This window comes from Mya arenaria, chromosome 4, assembly GCF_026914265.1.
Source record: "Mya arenaria isolate MELC-2E11 chromosome 4, ASM2691426v1".
NCBI classification, from domain to species: Eukaryota; Metazoa; Mollusca; class Bivalvia; order Myida; family Myidae; genus Mya; species Mya arenaria.
In genome coordinates this window covers 40,434,637-40,457,434 of record NC_069125.1, presented here as the reverse complement: position 1 = coordinate 40,457,434, position 22,798 = coordinate 40,434,637, and the positions used below count along the sequence as shown (strand labels likewise).

Sequence of the window (22,798 nt, the reverse complement as noted above, 5' to 3'; positions counted from 1 at the left end):
CCATGATTGTGACATTTTCACTTACTTTTTTATTTTTGTGGCCTCTGCAATAAAATGTTGCTATGTTTGGAAAACAATTCATCATTGTTGTTCTCGGGTTACTTTAAAGAGACTCTGCACCAGATTGGTACCATTTTTTTCCTGTAACGCAACTCAAGACAATTATTTAATAGAATGTGTTAAGCTTTGAATCATAATTATAGAGAAAGGACCAAAATGTAAAAAATAGCAGTCCAGTGTTGTATCCACTGTGCTACGAAGGCTTACTCTAAACAGATGGTATATTTAAGCTATATACCTTGGTAGACATACCCAGTAACATTTTTAATGGAAAAATACGAAATAACTGCTTAGCTAAAATAAATTGTAAACTATGTGGTACTTCAGTAAGTAAGAGTCAATGCATTGTACACATTAATACCAAGTTTATGTCAGTTTTCGACAAAAAAATCTTGCAAATTGATCATCTTGTGCACAGTTGCTTCAGCTTAGGCCTACGTTTTTAATTTTGAGTACAACATTGAACTTTGGACCATGTGTACTGTTTTAAAAACATCTGTTAATGTAATGCTTCAGTTATCTTGATTGTGTCCTTTTGGCGTATTTGTTATGCAACTGGAATGGAATTTTGACCATGATGTAGTTCTGCAAACAAACATTAACGATGATATTGCCAGGTGACCTTTTCATCAACTTTTCAAAGCTACATCATTAAGATGATAAATAATGTTTTGAAAATAAATATCAAGCTTAGATATTTGGTTTGAAGCATTGCCTAATTGTCCTCACCTAAGAGTGTTCAAATTATGCTCATATATTCAAGATTAGGTCCCGATGATTTTCTGTGTTTATAAGAGAAAGGACTTAGTTCTATACTTGCAGCAGACCGAACAATGTCACCGTCCATCAGCACTTTCAATGCTTTGATTACCTCCAGCGCCGACGCTGCTAGTTTTAAATTTAGGTGTGCTGTTGATGGACATGTGCTGATTATTGAAGGTAGGTGTTGTCGTTTTCATCTCAAGCGCCGACAGTGCTACTGTGAAATTGAGATTTATTGTTGAGGAGGTGTACCTGAATATTGAAGTAAGCTGTTATCATGTTCACTTTATAGCCTACTTTGCTAGTGTTAAATTGAGGTTTGCTGGTGATGTGCGTGAATATTGAAGGTAAGTGTTGTCATGTTCACCTCCAGCGTCGAAAGTGATACTGTATACTGTCTGGTCAGGTGCGTTTGAATTTAAGGTAGGTGTTGTCATTTACACATCAAGAGAATGGTTCTACTGTAACATGGAGTTGCTGGTAATGGATGTGTGTGTGGATGTTAGAAGTAGGTATTGTCATTTTCACCTTCAGTGGCGACTGTTCTACTGTAACATTTGGTTGTGCTGGTGATATACGTAAATAGTGAAAGAAGGTGTTGTCATTTACATCTGAAGCGCCGACGGTGCTACTGTTACATTGAGGTGTACTATCGATTGAGGTGTGCGTGTATATTGAATGTATGTGTTGTCATTTTCACCTTCAGTGTCGACTGTAACTGTACTAAACTGTAACATTTGGTTGCACTGGTGATATACGTGAATAGTGAAGGTAGGTGTTGTTATTTTCACCTCGAGCACCGACAGTCGAACCTACGACCACTGGATTGATAGTCAAGTGTGTTGCCACTAGACCACGGATCCGCCACTCGCGCCGACAGTACTACTGTTACATTGAGTAGTACTAGTGATTGAGATGTGCGTGTTTATTGAAGGTAGATGTTGTCATTATTTCGTTATTTACAATATTTTCCAATTTCAAAAGTATGTCACAAGCACACGAAAAACTCAAGCCCAATTTCATATGTTTAATTATTTATTTCAATACATTTTATAATTATAAGGTACATTTGAAGGGATTTTGGCATGAGATTCTAATTACTAGCAATATGTTACTATAATCTCTAATTTAAAAAAAAATCAACAACAACATTCAAAGTTACAATCACAAACTGTTTTTGATAAGCACGGTTTAACAATACAAAATTAATCGTTACGAACACAACAGTTTATTAAATAATATACACGGTCGAAGGTTTTTGTCATCCGCCATCCCTAGCGGCAGTTACATCTTCACTTCCGCGTGTGCTGGACGCACTGTATTGGAGTTCTCGGTGCCACTAGTGCCGTTTGTCGCCATATGCGCGAGGGCGTGCCGAACCTCGGGGCTTTCATAGCAGCCACCGTCAGCAACGTCTGCGTAGCCAAAGTTGGTCTGACCTAAGGTGGTAAAGACTCGATTTGTTAACACTGCACAGTTACATAAATTGTACTAAGCATAGAGTAAAAAGTGTCATTCTATTGACCTATCAGGCATTTTGTCTGAAAGTAGTTCTAAGATGTAATTAAAAAGCTATGATAACGAGTTTATTAGTATTACTGTATATACACACATGTACTTAATTTCTTCAATTTCAAACGTATCACTGACTTACCATCGCCACTGTTAAGTCTTTCGAATGCTGAAAAACAAAACATGTATTTTAGATATTTATCAAAATGAATTTTCTGAAAACATTATGATAAAAGAAGTCATAAAGATGAACATAGAAATACATATAAAACGGGTCATTGAAATACATTATTTGAATGTCAGGTATTCGTTTCTAACTTATTTAACAGCACAAGTATTCAAAAACAAAACAAAGAACAGTTTCTTACAAGTCGAAATCAGCCAACTTCTTCGCCCCATTCATTATTATAACAATAGATTATCCGCCCCATTCCCTGACATGGCCAACTCGGTGAAGACTTACCCTGCGTGACCTTGACCGGTCCGGCCTTGTCCAGCATCTGTAGGATCTTCTCAATATGTCCGTGTCCGTACGCCTCTACCGGGTACGCCGGCTCGTTGTGTTTAGGAATGTCAAGACCTGGAAATGGAAGAAAGATGCTATATTGACAGCAGCAGAATGGGTTAACAGGGGCGTTAAACATCCACTCAACATGCGCTTGTCCGTACATCTCTACATGATACGACGACTCCTTGTGTTCTGGAAAGTCTAGGCCTGGAAATTTGTTGACAATAGCATTTTAGTTTTACAAGGGCGTTCAAGGTATTCGACTGCACGCATCTACAGGGTCAGGGTGCTTTGGAATGTCTAGGCCTGGAAATATGTTGACAATAGCATTATAGTTTTACAGTGGCGTTCAAGGTATTCGACTGCACGCATCTACAGGGTCAGGGTGCTTTGGAATGTCTAGGCCTGGAAATATGTTGACAATAGCATTATAGTTTTACAGTGGCGTTCAAGGTATTCGACTTCACGCGTCTACAGGGTCAGGGTGCTTTGGAATGTCCAGACCTGGAAATATGTTGACAATAACGTTATAGTTTTACAGGGACGTTCAATGCCTTTGTCCGTACGCATCTACAGGGTCAGGGTGCTAAGGAATGTCTAGACCTGGAAGTATGTTGACAAAAGCGTAATATTCTAAAGGGCGTTCAACATACACTTAACTAACATGTTCTTGTTCGTACGTCTCTACAGGGTCACGGTAAGTCTTATGTTTTGAAATGTAAAGACCTGGTGGACGAACAAGAAGAATAGGTGAAGGTCGCTAGACATATACAAATTTGAAGAAAACTCAAACGGCAAAGGTTTCCATAATAATAAAAGGGGAGGCGCATTTTCGGGGCGCAACTAAGGGCGTGCACCAATTTCCCCGGGAACCAAAAATAGTCTCAAAAGGTGATGAGGGTGTTGTTGGTCATTCCCCGAAATAACTTTTTTTACTAAATGTTTAATTCTTTTGTCATATATGCACAATATTCATATCGTATTGACATGAAACAATACTTGGACAATCTAAGGGAAGATAGTCAGTTTCTTCCAACAGAACATTCTGCTCTGCGTCTGATTTAAATAAATTGTATACAGAATTAAAGCAGGTTGTTTGGAATTACCTGCAACTCTGTGGCCTATTTTGAATTTTGAATCTCAACCAACAAAATATAAGTATGTATAAAATGGCAGGAAATATTAAGGACCCACCCCTGACTTCGATGTCCTCGGGTACCCGTAACGCTTTGAAAAGCCGAAGTGTTCCGAACATCAGCAGCGACATCAAGCCCGCCCATGCCGTGATTACCGCCAGACCCGCTAGCTGCCACGCAAATACCTGAAACATGCAGGAAGAACACGTTTACACAGAATTAAAACCTATTTCAGATTTGTAGTATAAATAATTGATATAAAAACACGATTTTTTTCATATATGAACATATTCTGTGAATTTCGCGAGTAAAAGTAGTTAAGAAAAAAATCGTTGCAAGAGACCACACAAACATACATAAAGCAAGATCAGAATTCCAGCCGAATGTCTGCACATTATTTTTTCATTGCGTATTATACAAAATTATTGAGAGTTTTTACCCAACATCTAGACCCACCCACCCCACCCCACCCTACGTCTAAGCTTATCATAGCGTACGTGCTATGCTAAAAGTGGTTATGAAAAGGTGTCTTGCAAAGGAACGAATCAGTAGCGTTCGTCGCCGTTTCCGGCGTTTATGTTTATTTATTTGGATAATTCTCCTTCAGCCAAGTTGTCTTACCAGTCCAGATCGCTGGTCCCAGTTCATGAGGATACCCTGCTCCTTGTGCAGGAAGGCCAGCGCGATCACACCCCATGAGCCGCCGCCGTAATGTACTGAAACAATGAGATATTTGTTTTGTTATTTTGATGAATCAGCTAATTGATTAAGCTTTATTTCTTAGTAAACACACGGCTACAAGTACTATGATTAAATGTTCACCTACCTGCTACAGCGTCCAGTGGGTCGTCGACCCCTAACTTCCGGACGATCCACGACCACAAGTGGAAGGCGATACCAGAAATAACGCCTAGGATACAGGCGCCCCACGGATAGTAGACGTTACATCCGGCACACGCCGCCACCTGTTAAGCATAAAAGGATACGTTATCAAAGCGATACAATGCGGCGCTGTGGAACAAATCCGATGTTGATATTCTTCGCACTCTTATTAATATTTCTGGTTTGAAATTTCTTGTTTTGCGTGTACCCCACCAACCGCCGGGAGAAAACGTCCCTCTCTCCGCATCAGTATTCAACTTGAAGTCACAAGATCGCGATGCGTCATTTTCAAGGTAACAAACTCTGGGACTTACTCATGCCATGCAATGCTGCAGGAACCGGAATCTCGTTTAAAAGAACATGCCATATGCAATATGTCAAATGCAAACTAGAATACTGTCTCAGTCTCAGAATATTGTCCTGCTAGCTGCTAGCAGCAACATCAACACTAAGAGCAGCAAGCTGCCCGCATTAACAACAAGAGTGGTCACCTGCCAGCAACAACACCAAGCTAGCTGTAAAAAAGAATGAACATCTAACGCATATGAAAAATGACGTACTTGTAAACATATTAGAGCGACGTACCATGCCAGTGAGTGCGCCGTTAATGGTAATGAGGAGACTCCATGATTTGTTGCCAAACAGCGGCGACCGGTTAATGACAAGCGAAGAAAAGGCTGCAAACGAAGCTGATATGATAGTGTTCACCACGGCGAGACTGACGGCTGCTCCGTCCCCTTCATTACTGATTGCCAACTGCGAGCCGCCGTTAAACGCCAGGAAACCAAAGAACAGGATAAAACCACCCAGCGCAGCAATCTGAAAAATATAAAAAATAATCAGACGCTGTATTGTATTGGTTAGTTTTGACATTATTTTATGGAAGCGCCAGTCGCACAAAAGTATTATGGTCCATTTACGCATGCTATAGCGGATCCGTAGTCTAGACATCGGATGGTAAGACACTTGACTGTCAAACCCAGGGGTCGCAGGTTTGATCCCTTGCCTCATTACTTAAGATACTAACCTACCTTTAACGGGTTCCCTGTGTTTCAGTGCTATATTATAAAGAACGAGGGTAGCTCTTATCAATGTTACATTCCTTATATGCATTAAACCTCACAGCCTAACAAGTCTAGCACTCTCACTGGGACTGACGCCGGGTGGATAGGCCGATGTCATAGTAAGATTAACACGTTCACCATTCATGATATTGTCTGAGAAGAGCTGGCTTTCATGAGTTGCGCCAACTCCTCAGGTGTTGCCAAAAGTCAAGAGAGTTGCAGTCATTTATCAAATTAGTTGTAATATAAACATACAGTTATCAAATTTGAATTGAATTATCTTATTACTCTATAAACATATTCAAGTTGTGATACTGAAATGTTTGAAAATTTTCAACGTTTTTAAATTAATTTTTAATGATCTGCAGCAACATTAACTTGAATTTGCAACATGTAAATTAAAACAGTCTAAATCATCCAGGTATTGAATAACTGGTGAACTTCCATCATGCATAGACATATCTGACAGTAAACAGTGGTTTGAAATGTACACTTCATTCAATAGACTGTCATTCTAAATTCTAAAGGTAAACAACTATGTCACTGCACAATATCTGTGTCATAATAACCTTCCAACTCAGTCACGAAAAAGAACGTGATCATGAATTTCCCTATTGTAAAACGATGTGAACAAATGTTTCCAACATCCTAAAAAAGTGGTATCTCATGAAATTCTATATTCCGTAGTATTACAGAACATAACAGTGTGACATGCAATATGCACTAGGTTAAATCATGCTATGTCAGCTATAGTGTATGCTTAAGGTGCAAAAAGGACTGGAGAAATTTGAAACGCGTCTGTATTATAACCTGAATACACTTATATTTCAGGTAATGCCTTCATTACTTCAAACGTTAAAAACAGGGACGGCTGTAGAATTTGGAGGGACGGGGGCAACACTTTTCGTTATTTTTTTGGTTTGCGAAAGCTTTAAAACGGCAATGTCTGTGTTTTATTTTTCGTGTTTTAAGTTATTGGTGCTCTTAGCATCGGTGGAGCGAGCGAGAAAAATACAGTATGAAACACGACTGTACATAAATATTTTTATTCTATTAGTGGATCTAAACTTTTCTGGCAGACATTTAATTGTTTGTTCTAATCTTATTGAATATATCTATGACGGAAAAGAAGCCCCAACGCATTTGGATCAATTATGTCCCAGTGAACGTTTATAATCAATCTCATATACGAATTTGATCCTTCCATACTGGCGGCAAATGTAACTGATGTTAGCAGCATCGACGTTAGCGTATTCCTAATGTTCGAATACTAACAATTACACATCCCTGAGAGCGTTTCCGTTATCGTTACCAACTTTTTATTTTCCGAAGTCCGTTTCCAAAACTGCAGCACTTACTTGAATGTTTTCAGCTGCGAATGTCAACCTGGTAGTGGTTACTAGTGACCGGACTGAATTATCCGTAAATTTGTTGGGATTGTTTGGCCAGACAAGATCTACAGAGGGGTTACAATGGGTCTAACAAAGTACTCTTCGATAATGTTGGCAGGGACATTATTTCGCTGAGTGTGTCTGTAACACTGTCTGTGAATATGAAGGCAATCAAGACCAGCTTTCTGTGCAAACGCAGCATTTTCAACAGTATCAACCATTGCATATGCTGCAATGATATGCAGGGTTGAGCACTGCAGTTTGCTGCTCAAACCTGTCACATACCCGACTATGTTTAAAGCTGTCTGTAGGCATATTATAAAGATTAAGTCGTCGATACTTTCCTAAAGACCATTTCACATCAGGAATCACTTTGGTTGCCCATTTATTTATTTTTGGTTGCTTCAGTTTATCCAACTGCCTCAAGACAGTCTATCATCTGTTCGAACTGTAGATAGTGTTGAAGTCACGAAAGCTGGAAATACATTTACCATTCTAGTCACCCCCCCCCCCCCCCCCACCACCACCACCACCAAAAAAGAGAAGATTTTCAGTTTGCAATATGATCAGACAGATTAGATCATGTCTCGAACAATAGTTTGCTTTTGGAGAAATCATCTTATTTGTGACGTGCACTGTTTGCCTCACCGAGTAACGCTTTTAGTACATATATTTAGCTAAATGTTCTTATCAATATTGTGCGGGCTGTGGTCCCAGTCCCGATTCGAACTTGTGCATATTTTGAGATTATGCTAGATCTGCTAGCATATATAACACCTTTGATCATGTTTACCTTTTCTTCTCTTTCTTGCCCAAATTTTATTCAGAGTTGTTTGAACTTAAGATCTGTCGTAGCGCATCCCTGTATTTTCCTACGAAGTGGCGGAAAGAAGATGGTTCGGAAAGCGGGACAGGTTTAAAACAAGAAATTGATTGTGTGGAGTCTCGTTGGTGTTTTAATTTTGTGTGGGCCAATGACACGCCGGGTAATCATTGGAGCCATAACATTTTGTTATGTGTTGAAAATGCTCCAACGCGTCTTCCATTATAGTGCCAATGAGTGGAATATGGATGTAAACAGTGAGTATGGTTTCTTATTTTTCATTTTTAGAGGTTTATAAGAGTAAATTAAAAAAAATGGAGAATGTAGTTCCACATAGGATGGCCATGAGTTGTTCTAAAGGTAAACGTTCTGAATAAAATTTAATATCTGATCGTCTAGGACTTGCATAACTTGCTAGACGTTAGTGTTGACAACGTAAAAATCTGGATTTTCGTGAGAATTGTTCTCGTACCTTAGGTTTAAGCATTTTCTTTACATGTGCGCGGCTTTTTTATTGACAAAAGCTCATGAATAGTTATTTAGTAGGAAAGGAATTTTAAAAAAACTGTAGCAATTTCATATCATGCAAATTAACAATTAACTGAATTAGTATCATTTTCGATCTTTTTAAAGTATGACCAACTACCACACTGCTTTGCGAAGTTTAAGGTTCATTTTGTGTCTAATAAATTAATACTTAAAAGCAAATGATCGTCGTAATTCCAATTCTGTATTTCCAGGTATTATAAGGCAAAAATCTAACGATTGTGTTTGCATATTACATACATATGTCAGCATCCTTATATCATTGGTTTACAGATATTTACTTAAAAATCTGCTCTTTCAAGACAAAAAATAATAAAAAGTTGTAAAAATGGTATAACTGTGAGAGTGCAGCTTTAAGGATTGATTCTAATTGTTCGTGCGTTCTTGCAGTATGATCGCTCGGCCGCGATTTTGCAAATCCATGACGCACGCTATCTCTCCTCCGGATCCGTTCGTGAGAAAGCACCTAAATCATAAACAGCATGACTTAAAACTAGTCATCATTTAAATGGGTGTAAATAAACCCGAAATTGTGAACCCGGACGTACTAGTATTGCCGTTTTATGATGTAACTTTTTGTATACAAGTTTGTGGTTAAACTTGAGGTATACATACGGTGACGTGCTCAGAGCGTGAACAAATCATGCTTTAAGTGCTCATGTCATGGTATTAAGTCGAATGCGTACATTGATTCAGTACATTTCCATATAAAAGTTGGTCTTAAAACATCAATTACACCAAATTAAGTATTACCTTAGATAGGAACATTGTTTATACCCGTTTAATTTTAATCTATATTTGTTTGATAGCACATATATACTTTTAAACTATCTGTCCTTACAGCTTGTGTGTTTTACTTTTATTGAAACAGATCGGTCACATTCTTATATGTCGCTGTACTTTAAATGGACACAAAATATAGGCTACACTTGATTGATGCGTGTTTTTTCTAATTTTAATGCATTATTCGGTTGAACTCATTTGACTTAGATGATCAGAACAAAAACGCAAATGAAATACAAAACATTTTATCGACAGTTTGGCGCTTTTTAACTGGGGAAATTGTTGCTACGTAGCTATTAAGTGAAACCCCCGTTTAAAACAGCAAACACATTTTTAACTGTACACAAATCATATGCTTTTTTTTGTTTTGATCATTTAAGTCAGATGAGTAAAACATATTGAAAAGCATTGCACAATTCAATCAAATCGAGAAATCGAGCGTGTGACATGTAATCTTTGTATAGGTATCTCTGTCTAAACGAACTTATAAAGCATAAACGTGTGAAAGATGTACACGATGATTTAGCTTAGTGTTTTCGCCCGTGTCCCCACCAATGATATTGCCGATTTTTTTGGAAGGCCTCTAACGAAACCTTCCTAACAAGATACTTGACATATTCTATGGTCAGAACTTTATAAAGGCTTATTATTTAAGTGGGAGCATTTGTCCAGGCTTGTGAACTTTGCAATCACATTTATCACAACTTGTGTAGGATGTGATTTGTGAAACGTATGGGCATAGGCCAATCGGCGCCACCTACCGGAACTGAGTGACCGCGCAGCTGCATCACAGTTTTTGTCTGTCGGTGGAAGCGCCCGATCCGCGGCCCCAACAGCGCTGCACCCACGAACGCGGACGTACCGCCAAGCACGTGCACGATACCACTTCCGGCAAAATCCTGAAGCACAATTTAGTGTGTCAATAATAATTCCGGAAAATTTTAATCTGTGAGGTCTGTGTGTGTGTGTGGGGGGGGGGGGGGGGAGGGGGGTATTAAGAAAGAGATGTACTTGAAATAGCACTGTTCTAATCACTGTTCTTATCGGCATCGGCCAAATGTATTCAGTGGCTTTGTCCCAATTTGGGCTTTAGCCTTTTGTTGATTAATGCTTTCAAAAGACCAAACACTGTAAGGACAAGTGTCTGAAGCCTAGCTTCTCTATTATTTGGAAGCTATGAGATATGGAAACAACAATAAAACATGGCGAACGTTTGTAAAACCGAGCAGCAATTTTAAATCAAACTCGTACAATTTTTTTCACCCCTCCCTTCCCCCCCCCAAAAAAAAAAATAATAAATAAATAAATAAAATAAATAAAAATAAATAAATAAATAAATAAATATTTATATATATAAAAAATAAGAAAATAAGCAACGACAATACAATGCAACACAGGACTTAAGTGATTTAATAGTATTCCATTTCGACAGTCAAAGGCTCTTAAGTAATAGGAGGCCACAGTCGGCTTTAATCAGGAAACAAAAACTGGTTAACCTTCTCTCTGATAGCGAAAAGAGCAGAAAAAAGATAACTTTGTTCAAAAGAATGTGACCTGACCTGAATACCATAAACATAAACATTTTAATTTGCAATGTTATCATTGATTGTACTCATCTGTTACATAGCGGTGCCTCAGTTATCATTAATTGCTCTCATGTGTTTCATAGCGGTGCCTCAGTTATCATTAATTGCTCTCATGTGTTACATAGCGGTGCCTCAAGTATCATTAATTGCGCTCATGAGTTACATAGCGGTACCTCAGTTATCATTAATTGCTCTCATATGTTACATAGCGGTGCCTCAGTTATCTTTAATAGCTCTCATATGTTACATATCGGTGCCTCAGTTATCATTCATTGCTCTCATGTGTTACATAGCGGTGCCTCAGTTGTCATTAATTGCTCTCATATGTTACATAGCGTTGCCGTTATCATTAATTGCTCTCATATGTAACATAGCGTTGCCTCAGTTATCATAAATTGCTCTCATGTGTTACATAGCGTTGCCTCAGTAATCATAAATTGCTCTCATGTGTTACACAGCGTTGCCCCAGTTATCATAAATTGCTCTCCTGTGTTACATAACGGTGCCTCAGTTATCATTAATTGCTCTCATGTGTTACAGAGCGGTGCCTCAGTTATCATTAATTGCTCTACTATGTTACATAGCGGTGCCACAGTTATCATTAATTGATCTCATGTGTGACATAGCGGTGCCTCAGTTATCATAAATTGATCTCATGTGTGATATAGCGGTGCCTCAGTTGTCATAAATTGCTCTCATATGTTACATAGCGGTGCCTCAGTTATCATTCATTGCTCTCATATGTTACATAGCGGTGCCTCGGTTATCATTAATTGCTTTCATATGTTGCGTAGCGGTGCCTCAGTTATCATATATTGATCTCATGTGTTACATAGCGTTGCCTCAGTAATCATAAATTGCTCTCATGTGTTACATAGCGGTGCCTCAGTTACCATTAATTGCTCTCATGTGTTACATAGCGGTGCCTCAGTTATCATTAATTGCTCTCATGTGTTACATAGCGGTGCTTCAAGTATCATTAATTGCTCTCATGTGTTACATAGCGGTGCCTCAGTTATCATTGATTGCTCTCATTTGTTACATAGCGGTGCCTCAGTTATCTTTAATTGCTCTCATATGTTACATATCGGTGCCTCAGTTATCATTCATTGCTCTCATGTGTTACATAGCGGTGCCTCAGTTGTCATTAATTGCTCTCATATGTTACATAGCGTTGCCGTTATCATTAATTGCTCTCATATGTAACATAGCGTTGCCTCAGTTATCATAAATTGCTCCAATGTGTTACATAGCGGTGCCTCAGTTATCATTAATTGCTCTCATGTGTTACATAGCGGTGCCTCAGTTATCATTAATTGCTCTCATATGTTACATAGCGGTGCCTCAGTTATCATTAATTGCTCTCATGTGTGACATAGCGGTGCCTCAGTTATCATAAATTGCTCTCATGTGTGACATAGCGGTGCCTCTGTTATCATAAATTGCTCTCATATGTGACATATCGGTGCCTCAGTTATCATTCATTGATCTTATGTGTTACATAGCGCTGCCTCGGTTATCATTAATTGCTCTCATATGTTACATAGCGGTGTCTCAGTTATCATTCATTGCTCTCATGTGTTACATAGCGTTGCCACAGTTATTATTAATTGCTCTCATGTGTTACATAGCGGTGCCTCAGTTATCATAAATTGATCTCATGTGTTACATAGCGATGCCTCAGTTTTCAATAATTGCATTCATATGTAAACCTGCGAGGCCTTAGTTGCTTGACCAGTGAGTTGATACATTTTCAAGCTGTAGACGTTCCGCGATCCAATTCTGCTGCCGTTCGAAACTTAAGTTGTTTTAATATTGGTTTATTTTTTATTTTTAGAGAGTTTATAATAACAAAAAATTTGGCTTACTTTCATGCTTGTAAATGTGTTTTTTTTCGAAAACGCAAATATACCGCAGCTTATGGGCCTAAAACTCATTCCGGTGATTTGAAAAACATCAATTTGAGCTGCATTTATATTTTATTTCAAAAAATATACATATTTTTCGACATTTAAATTTAATACAAAAATAAGTATTTTTAACATTTATATATCATTACGAAAAGAAAACACTTTTTTGTCGGCATTTAGTTATTTTTTTAAAAATGGGCATATGTTTTGCGGCATTTATATATTGTTAATTTGTTACAGAAAATTGAAACATATGTTTTCGGCATTGAAATAATGTAACACAACATTTCTTTATTAGCAATTATAAACTTTATCAATAAGCTTATTCAATACTATACAAAACTTTAACCACACCAAGCTTTTACTAGCCTGTTTTTACTTTGGTTGTAAAATTTATGAATTTATGGAATTTATGATGCTTAGCAAGATCAGTGGTGAACAACATCAGATAAATGCTATTTTTGAAATCCTTACACAACAGGTTGAACCCATCGAACCACAAAAAGCACAAAAAGTGACAAGCACGTGTTTTAAGGACTTGCGTACTCAACTATCACCAGCTATGTCAGTCTTATCGTGCTTCACCAAACGTTTTTTCTCTAAGGTAAGCCATCCATCATTAGGAAGCAAAAATGTCTTAGTTCATTTTAGATTTTAACATTCAGATTATTTCGACGTTTAAGTACATTGATTAACCATTATTTTTATATGGATTATTTTTTTTATTATTATTAATCAATTCATAAGTAGCAGCAGTAACATTCTACTGTCATTCTAAAGACACTTTAAAAAAAAGATCTCTGAGCAGATAATTAAACAAGAATGTGTAAGATTAAGTAAATGTACCTGGTAGCCAATGACGCCAATGTCCCCCTCGTAGTCCACGCCGGTGAACAGGAAACCACCACCCCATAGCCAGTGTGTGACAACCGGGTAGATGAAACCTGGAGTATAGATGTACGTTTTTGGTTGCAATCATCACTCACTATAAACAATGCGTTACAATAGGGTCGATTAAGCCTGTAGTTTTGATTGACGTTATTAGTTGCAATCATCACCCACTGTAAACAATGCGTTATAACAGGGTCGATTAAGCCTGTAGTTTTGATATACGTTATTGGTTGCAATCATTACCCACCATAAAAACAATGCGTTATAACAGGGTAGATTAAGCCCGTAGTTTTGATTGACGTTATTTGTTGCAATCATCACCCACTGTAAACAATGCGTTACAAAAGGGTCGATAAAGCCTGTAGTTTTGATATACGTTATTGGTTGCAATTATCACCCACTGTAAACAATGCGTTATAACAGGGTCGATTAAGCCTGTAGTTTTGATATACGTTATAGGTTGCAATTATTACCCACCATAAAAACAATGCGTTATAACAGGGTAGATTAAGCCTGTAGTTTTGATTGACGTTATTTGTTGCAATCATCACCCACTATAAACAGTGCGTTACAATAGGGTCTATTAAGCCTGTAGTTTTGATATACGTTATTGGTTGCAATCATCACCCACTATAAACAATGCGTTACAAAAGGGTCGAATAAGCCTGTAGTTTTGATTGACGTTATTAGTTGCAATCATCACCCACTGTAAACAGTGCGTTACAATAGGGTCGATTAAGCCTGTAGTTTTGATATACGTTATTAGTTGCAATCATCACCCACTGTAAACAATGCGTTATAACAGCGTAGATTAAGCCTGTAGTTTTGATATACGTTATTAGTTGCAATCATCACCCACTGTAAACAGTGCGTTACAATAGGGTCGATATAGCCTGTAGTTTTGATTGACGTTATTGGTTGCAATCATCACCACTGTAAACAATGCGTTACAATAGGGTCGATTAAGCCTGTAGTTTTGATATACGTTATTAGTTGCAATCATCACCCACTGTAAACAGTGCGTTACAATAGGGTCGATAAAGCCTGTAGTTTTGATATACGTTATTGGTTGCAATCATCACCCACTGTAAACAATGCGTTACAATAGGGTCGATAAAGCCTGTAGTTTTGATAAACGATATTGGTTGCAATCATCACCCACTGTAAACAATGCGTTACAATAGGGTCGATAAAGCCTGTAGTTTTGATATACGTTATTGGTTGCAATCATCACCCACTGTAAACAATGCGTTATAACAGGGTAGATTAAGCCTGTAGTTTTGATATACGTTATTAGTTGCAATCATCAGCAACTATAAACAATGCGTTACAACAGGGTAGAGTGGAGATTATATATGATTGGGCATCGATAGTTGGAGGCCACAACAGTCACATGGGATGGCGAAGGTGAACTTGGGAAACTAAAAAACAACGAACATCTATTTTTTCTTTAAAATATGGATGTTCAGTGACTTATGAAAGGGAATGATTAACTTTGGGCAAAACACTGATTGATGATAACGACGATAAAGGCAATTGGGCTATATACATCTTAGATAATAAGATGAAATATTTTTATATGCTGTGAGATTTCCTGATCAGAGTTACGATAAATGCATTATGGTATAATTATAAGCATTAAACATTAAATAAGATCGAGTTAAAAATGAAGTTAATATGCCCTACTTCGTGTGAAGGATGCGAACAATGCAATTAAATAGTCCTTTGTAAACAACTGTATTGGTATGTTACATGTTTTTTACAACAAATCATTTTAAACGAAATGACTAAGCACGATTTCTTTGTAGATAGTCCACTTATAAAGCAAATAATCGAAAAAACAAAACATTACTTACTTAACATTTTCCTGAATAACGTCTATGTTAGTTTTGCTTTTGTTTACAAAAACAAAAATCCTCTCGTTTATAAAGTAATCCTTAAACTGTTTATATAAATAAAAAGGCTAACTCTTATTGCTATACAGTCGAAACCCGTTGGCTCGATATCGCTTCGCTCGATTTAATCGTTGGCTCGAACTTGATGTAAAGGACAAATATTGTTTACTCCGTATGGCATTCCCGCTTGGCTCGATATTTGCGAGGCTCGAAGTATTTTGGCCTGTCCAAGGTATATCGAGCCAACGGGTTTCGACTGTAGTTTAAAGTTGATAATCCGAACCTGTTATAAAGAAACTATAAATAAAGTAGGCCAAAAACTCGCAGCGCTCAGCGACGGCACCGGAAACGATGGTTGCTGCGGTGGCGGCGAACGTATACTGGAAGAAAAATGTGGCGTATTCCGTATCCGGTAGCTCGTGGGAGGCGAAATGAGTGTAGCCAATGAACTGGTTCCCCTTGCCGAACGCGAACGCGTAGCCGAAAATCCAGTATGCCACTCCAGATACAACTGAAAAGAAGAGAGGTCTGAACTTTCGAAGTAAGACACAATGTGCGGTTTTAAGTCTGAACATTCGAATGTAGGCACAATTTGCAGTCTTAAGTCTGAACTTTCGAATTAAGGCACAATTTGCTATCTTAAGTCTGAACTTTCGAATTTAGACACAAATTGCTGTTTTGAGTCTGGACTTTCGAATTTATGCATAATTTGCTGTATTTAGTCTCAACTCTCGAATTTAGACACAATTTGCTGTCTTAAGTCTAAACTCTCGAATTTAGGCACAATTTGCTATCTTAAGTCTGAACTTTCGAATTTATGCACAATTTGCTGTATTTAGTCTCAACTCTCGAATTTAGACACAATTTGCTGTCTTAAGTCTGAACTCTAGAAATGTAGACACAATTTGCTGTTTTAAGGCTGGACTTTCGAATTAAGACACTGTTTGCTGTTTCTAGTGTTAGTCTGAACTCTAGAAATGTAGACACAATTTGCTGTTTTAAGGCTGGACTTTCGAATTAAGACACTGTTTGCTGTTTCTAGTGTTACCCCAACTATTCGAAACATCTTAAGTCCCTTATATAAGGATTAAGCTAAGTTCACTATTTTTGTTTTGGTTTAATTAGTGTAACGTTGACATTTTAAAGAGTTCTTTACCTTAAAATAAGAGCATCTTTATGACCATTAAAATATCTTATGTCTTACATGAGTCAAAGACGTTTTTGATGAGGATGTTCGTGACGTTTTTGCTTCTAACCGCTCCTGCTTCTAGAAAGGCGAATCCACATTGCATAACTGAAATAAATAAAAAAAACTGATAATGTTTTGGTGATACTTGCTATGAGTACCTATACCAATAACGACGTCGCCCAAATGAGGGGCCGTGCCATAATCTAAGGGGAGATGTCGTACCTAGGAGAGATTTTCAAATACTATATTACACTGCTGAAAATCTCTCCTCGGAATAATATCGCTCCTATGATTTTTTTGGAACGACCCCCGGTCTACTTTAGGTACAAAATGGCTCCAATGATTTCGATGGAAAGACCTCCGGTACAACCAGTATGAGATCAAAAGTTTTGAAATTAAACTTAAATAATTTAAGGCATTTATATAAAGGACAGATAAGGACAACATAAAAACACGCTGATTTGAGGTTAAGTGGAGACCCCCCCCCCCCCCCCCCCATGAAAAAATAAATAAATAAATAAACAATAAAAAAAACAACAACAACAGTTACAACAAATGAGTTTTGATTAAAGGGTCTCCTAGACTATTACCCATGAATCTAGGCGACTATATAGGGGAAAAGCCCACAGCACAGTTGTCCTTCTTTCGATTACAGGTCAAAACCAACATAGACTAGACATCTGTTTGGACAATCTCCGGGATTCAACTTATTGAAGACGTTAATCAAGTTCACCATTTTGAACTTATTAAAGCCGTTCAATGTAGTGTTAAATGGGTTCATGGGCTACTTTTGTGATTGATGGCATAATTATAGTTATGTCAAACATCACATCAAATTAATAATAAAAATACATCATAACATGTTCTTAACAAAATTAGTAACGTCTGTATATCAAAATAAGTCACATTGCGTCCAATCGCGCTGTCTCCGATGGTGGTAATTTTTCGCAATCGGGCATATATCAGTGATGTGATTGGATAAAGGCATAACTCATACACATGTTTTTATGCATGATCACAGAACTATTTGCTTCATAGTCATACAATAATTTAGTTGTTGTTATTTTGTGATTATAAAAATGAAAAACCACTAAATGAACACGCATATAAATATATTTATTTAAACTCAGTTGGCGTTTAAATTTGTAAGTGGTTACCAAGACGCAGAAGTAAACATCATTCGACAATAAAATACATTTAGTTTTGTAAATAAACAAGTTAAAAATACTGCGTCTGATCCATCAAGAACACCTGCTAACGGGTTTGTTTCATAACCATACTCGTCTGGGTCTCGTAAACTTGAAAATAGTATCCGTTATATAATGAATATCTTTTCTTAAACATATCTACAAAATAACAACACATGTCGTCTTTTCAACGGTAATAGGAAATAAAAGTCTAGCCATACTATACGCAAGTCATGTTTATAACACAATTTTATATTGTATATCAGGATTTGCAAATAAAACAAAAACCGCCAGTATCCCGTACAAATCATAAAGCACTTTTTATCTTTTTGACAATGTACATATATTGTATATCTTAACTGTGTAACATTAACGATAAAGATGAAAATAATTATGTACCTATCAGTATATTTTGTCTTAAATATTTTCCAAGTAAATATGTAAGCACAATTGCCAATAATTCCTACAACTCAACCGACAGTCATAAATTTACAGATCTTAATATTACAATATGCAAAACTAGGGTTACAATTTCAGTACATTGTACAGTGAAACACTGGAAGTGTAGATAACAATTTCAGTACATTGAACTCTGAAACACATGAAGTGTAGATAACAATTTCAGTACATTGTACACTGAAACACTGGACGTGTAGATAACAATTTCAGTACATTGTACACTGAAACACTTGAAGTGTAGATAACAATTTCAGTACATTGTACTCTGAAACACTGGACGTGTAGATAGCAATTTCAGTACATTGTACTCTGAAACACTAGAAGTGAAGGTAACAATTTAAGTACATTGTACACTGAACCACTGGAGGTGTAGGTAACAATTTCAGTACATTGTACACTGAACCTCTGGAGGTGTAGGTAACAATTTCAGTACATTGTACACTAAAACACTGAACGTGTAGTAACAATTTCAGTACATTGTACACTGAAACACTTGAAGTGTAGTTAACAATTTCAGTACATTGTACTCTGAAACACTGGACGTGTAGATAACAATTTCAGTACATTGTACACTGAAACACTGGAAGTGTAGATAAAAATTTCGGTACATTGTACTCTGAAACACTGGAGGTGTAGGTAACAATTTAAGTACATTGTACACTGAACCACTGGAGGTGTAGGTAACAATTTCAGTACATTGTACACTGAACCTCTGGAGGTGTAGGTAACAATTTCAGTACATTGTACACTGAAACACTGGAAGTGTAGATAACAATTTCAGTACATTGTACACTGAAACACTGGAAGTGTAGGTAACAATTTCAGTACATTGTACACTGAACCTCTGGAGGTGTAGGTAACAATTTCAGTACATTGTACACTGAAACACTGGAAAAGTAGATAACAATTTCAGTACATTGTACACTGAAACACTGGAAGTGTAGGTAACAATTTCAGTTAATTGTAGACAGAAACACTGGAAGTGTAGATAGCAAATTAAGTACATTGTACACTGAAACACTGGAAGTGTAGATAACAATTTCAGTTCATTGTACACTAAAAGTGTAGGTAACAATTTCAGTATATTGTACACTAAAAGTGTAGGTAACAATTTCAGTACATTGAACACTGAAAGTGTAGGTAACAATTTCAGTACATTGTACACTAAACGTGTAGGTAACAGTTTCAGTATATTGTACACTGAAAGTGTAGGTAACAATTTCAGTACATTGTAAACTGTTACACTGGAAGTGTTGGTAACCATTTCAGTACATTGTACACTGCAAGTGTAGGTAACAATTTCAGTATGTGTACACTGGAAGTGTAGGTAACAATTTCAGTATTTGTACACTGGATGTGTTGGAAACAATTTCAGAACATTGTACACTGCAAGTGTAGGTAACAATTTCAGTATTTGTACACTGAAAGTGTAGGTAATAATTTCAGTACATTGTACACTGCAAGTGTAGGTAACAATTTTAGTATATTGTACACTGGAAGTGTAGATAACAATTACCAAAGGTTGCAGAAATATTTTTTTTATTATCAAATCTTACTTATTTATTTTAGAAAATCACACACAAAATCTCTTTAGGTATCTGTATGAACTTACAGACGATGCACATGCCAGTCGTTATGCGGAAAAACTGGTCTAAATTATCCTTTAATTGTCGCTCAAATCCGTCCGAATTCATATCCGTAATATTAGAACCAACGGCTGTAATGAACATTTTTATTCCATAACGATGAAGATGTCCAAATTAAAAATCGATGAATAAGTCCAAATCTAAACTGAATTGAAAACCGTCATTTCCTTGTCCAGTGTTTTAGTACGATTGTGGTGCGTGCATTTACGTTTTTATCTTATTGAGAAGGTACAAGCCAACAACCTTCATATAAATTGGAATGTATTGTCAACTTATTTGGGTACATGGAAACATGAATTACGTAATCTGACAATAAGAATAGAATAATATTCACATGCTTTTTTATGTTATTGCAGCCATAAAATACAAGATGATAGCGAAACTTTGATCAGCTGAATGATTTTTGAACGTCGAACACTGTCACAGACGGTTCGACGTCACGTGACGAGAATCCTTCGATCGTTACAAAATAATTGACAACGTCATTTTGTTTTAAATTTGCACAACTTCCTTTTGTTCCGACTCGTTTTTAATTATCGATGAAAGCAAGGGTAAAAGATGGATTTTAGTTCAGAATTATATGAAAATGTTTACCGATAAGTGCAGAGCGATATGCGGCAGGCTGTGTATACCACGTGATAAATTACGTCATAAGGCGATATTATGAATCGAATGAAACCTTTAAACAAAGATATCTTTATGATTTCTTCACCATTTTAAATAAAACATAGCGCAGTCTACGCCGCTAACAGAGCCCCGCCAGTAACTGTCGAATCATGTATATAAACGTCATGTTTTTTGTAAGGCTTTCCCTGGTATTGGCGTTCAGTCAAGATTCTGATAACGTCTAACAGCTAATTGTAACTTGGATAAATTGTCACAGGTTATCTTTGATGCAACTTTCCACATTTAGATGATTGCATTGGTTAATATAAATTTTCGGATAAATATTGGCCAATCAATAGATATTTTGGCCCACCAATCAATAGATATTTTGGCCCACCAATCAATATATATTTTGGCCCACCAATCAACATATATTTTGGCCCACTGTAACTAAACCAAGGACTAACCAGTTTAGTGCAATTGTCTGCACGGAGGGGTTTGGTCTTTGTATAGCAATTCAATCTGTTTTTATAGTTTTATAACCTTATTTTACACAGAAAGTCACCTTGGATGTTATTGCATTTCGGGGACACCTGCATCATCCATAAAGTTCGTTTTATAGTCTGAAGGTCGAATACACATGTGCCAGTTGTAAGCCAAAACGATAATCGACCGTAGCACTTTAGCGAAATCCTCGGTTGTATTATTCTTGATGAATACTTATCTGAAGTACCATTGCATATTATTACAAAGTTGCTGAATGAATTTGTTTGCGAAACTAGCTGTATTTCCACCTTAATAGACTTTCATAGAGCGTTCGCGGGTCGTCGGTTCTCATGGGTAACGTTCATCCACCTTCAAGGTTATATCCAACCAGAGCGGCGGGCACACTAGGGGATGTAGACTAACTATAATATACTTTGTTGTATAAACTGAGAAATTGACAAAACCCACCAGATCAGAGGAGAACCAGGCATCAACATTCAGCAGAGCTTTGTTTCTGCGCTTTCGCAGTAACTACAAACACTCATGGAACGAGTTTAAGTTGTGAATACGCAACACAACTGCACAACTATCGATGTCGTCTTGAAACATCTCTCAATAGTTTGCGCAAGTATTCGCAACTGGATTGAAGTCGCTGCAGTGAGGATTCATGTGGGTCATAAATGATTGACAACATAATTATAAGTATGTCAAACACGACATAAGATGAAGATAACCTCAAAACCCGAACTTAAATAAGCACCGAGAAATAGTCATGGTTTGACGATTTTAATAATTAGATTAAAAACAAACTACGTTTCGCAAGCAGTATACCATGTATACACACGTGACTTCGCTTTGATTAGTGATTGGGTTGAGGCCTTAGTCATAAAAATGTTGTTTACGTGTTATCATAGTCACAAAAATGGCGCTGTTGCTTTAACAACAACAAAAACATCAACAACAACAGCAGCAGCAACAATAACAACGATAATAACAATAACAACACGTTTAATTAATAAAAAATCCAAGCTGAGTATATATTAAATAAGTGAACTCTGCATAGATCTTTCGCCATGACGCAGCAGTATACAGCCGACTATTAAATTAAGTTTAGCGAAAATAATAAGTATATTCCGAGAATGTGCTGGTAACGTTTTCGTTTAACAAACATACTTGTTAATTTGAAAATTTAAATTACATACTGAATTGTTAAAGTATTGCACAAATCAACTAAATTGCAACAAAAATAAAAACAACATAGTCCTTCCCCCAATGGGACGTGAAAAACTATAGATCGGAACATTATATGACCTAAGTTATAACACATAGTTACTTAGGATTGACTTATAAAATGAAAATTTATAAACATCATAACGGTAGTAAATAGAACTGCTAGCATTTCATATTTTTACAACATAGTTTAAAAACACATATTTCACAACAGTTTGGATATAGAATAACTTAAGTGTTAAAACA

The 22,798-nt window shown here is 36.9% G+C and overlaps 1 protein-coding gene across 3 annotated transcripts in view; it reads right to left on the bottom strand.

Annotated features, from left to right (window-relative positions):
* Positions 1 to 1,835: 1,835 nt before the first annotated feature.
* Positions 1,836 to 22,798, bottom strand: part of LOC128231871 (putative ammonium transporter 1) — a 31,618-nt gene continuing 10,655 nt past the window's right edge. For all 3 annotated transcript variants that reach the window (XM_052945118.1, XM_052945119.1, XM_052945117.1), the window contains exons 2-12: positions 16,954 to 17,043; positions 16,033 to 16,260; positions 13,810 to 13,907; positions 10,229 to 10,366; positions 5,446 to 5,679; positions 4,805 to 4,943; positions 4,600 to 4,694; positions 4,037 to 4,163; positions 2,798 to 2,914; positions 2,477 to 2,503; positions 1,836 to 2,261 (exon numbers count right to left, since the gene is read on the bottom strand). In XM_052945118.1, coding sequence (XP_052801078.1) covers positions 2,107 to 2,261; positions 2,477 to 2,503; positions 2,798 to 2,914; positions 4,037 to 4,163; positions 4,600 to 4,694; positions 4,805 to 4,943; positions 5,446 to 5,679; positions 10,229 to 10,366; positions 13,810 to 13,907; positions 16,033 to 16,260; positions 16,954 to 17,043 — 1,448 coding nt within the window. In that variant the 3' untranslated portion in view covers positions 1,836 to 2,106. The remainder of the gene's footprint in view (positions 2,262 to 2,476; positions 2,504 to 2,797; positions 2,915 to 4,036; positions 4,164 to 4,599; positions 4,695 to 4,804; positions 4,944 to 5,445; positions 5,680 to 10,228; positions 10,367 to 13,809; positions 13,908 to 16,032; positions 16,261 to 16,953; positions 17,044 to 22,798) is intronic.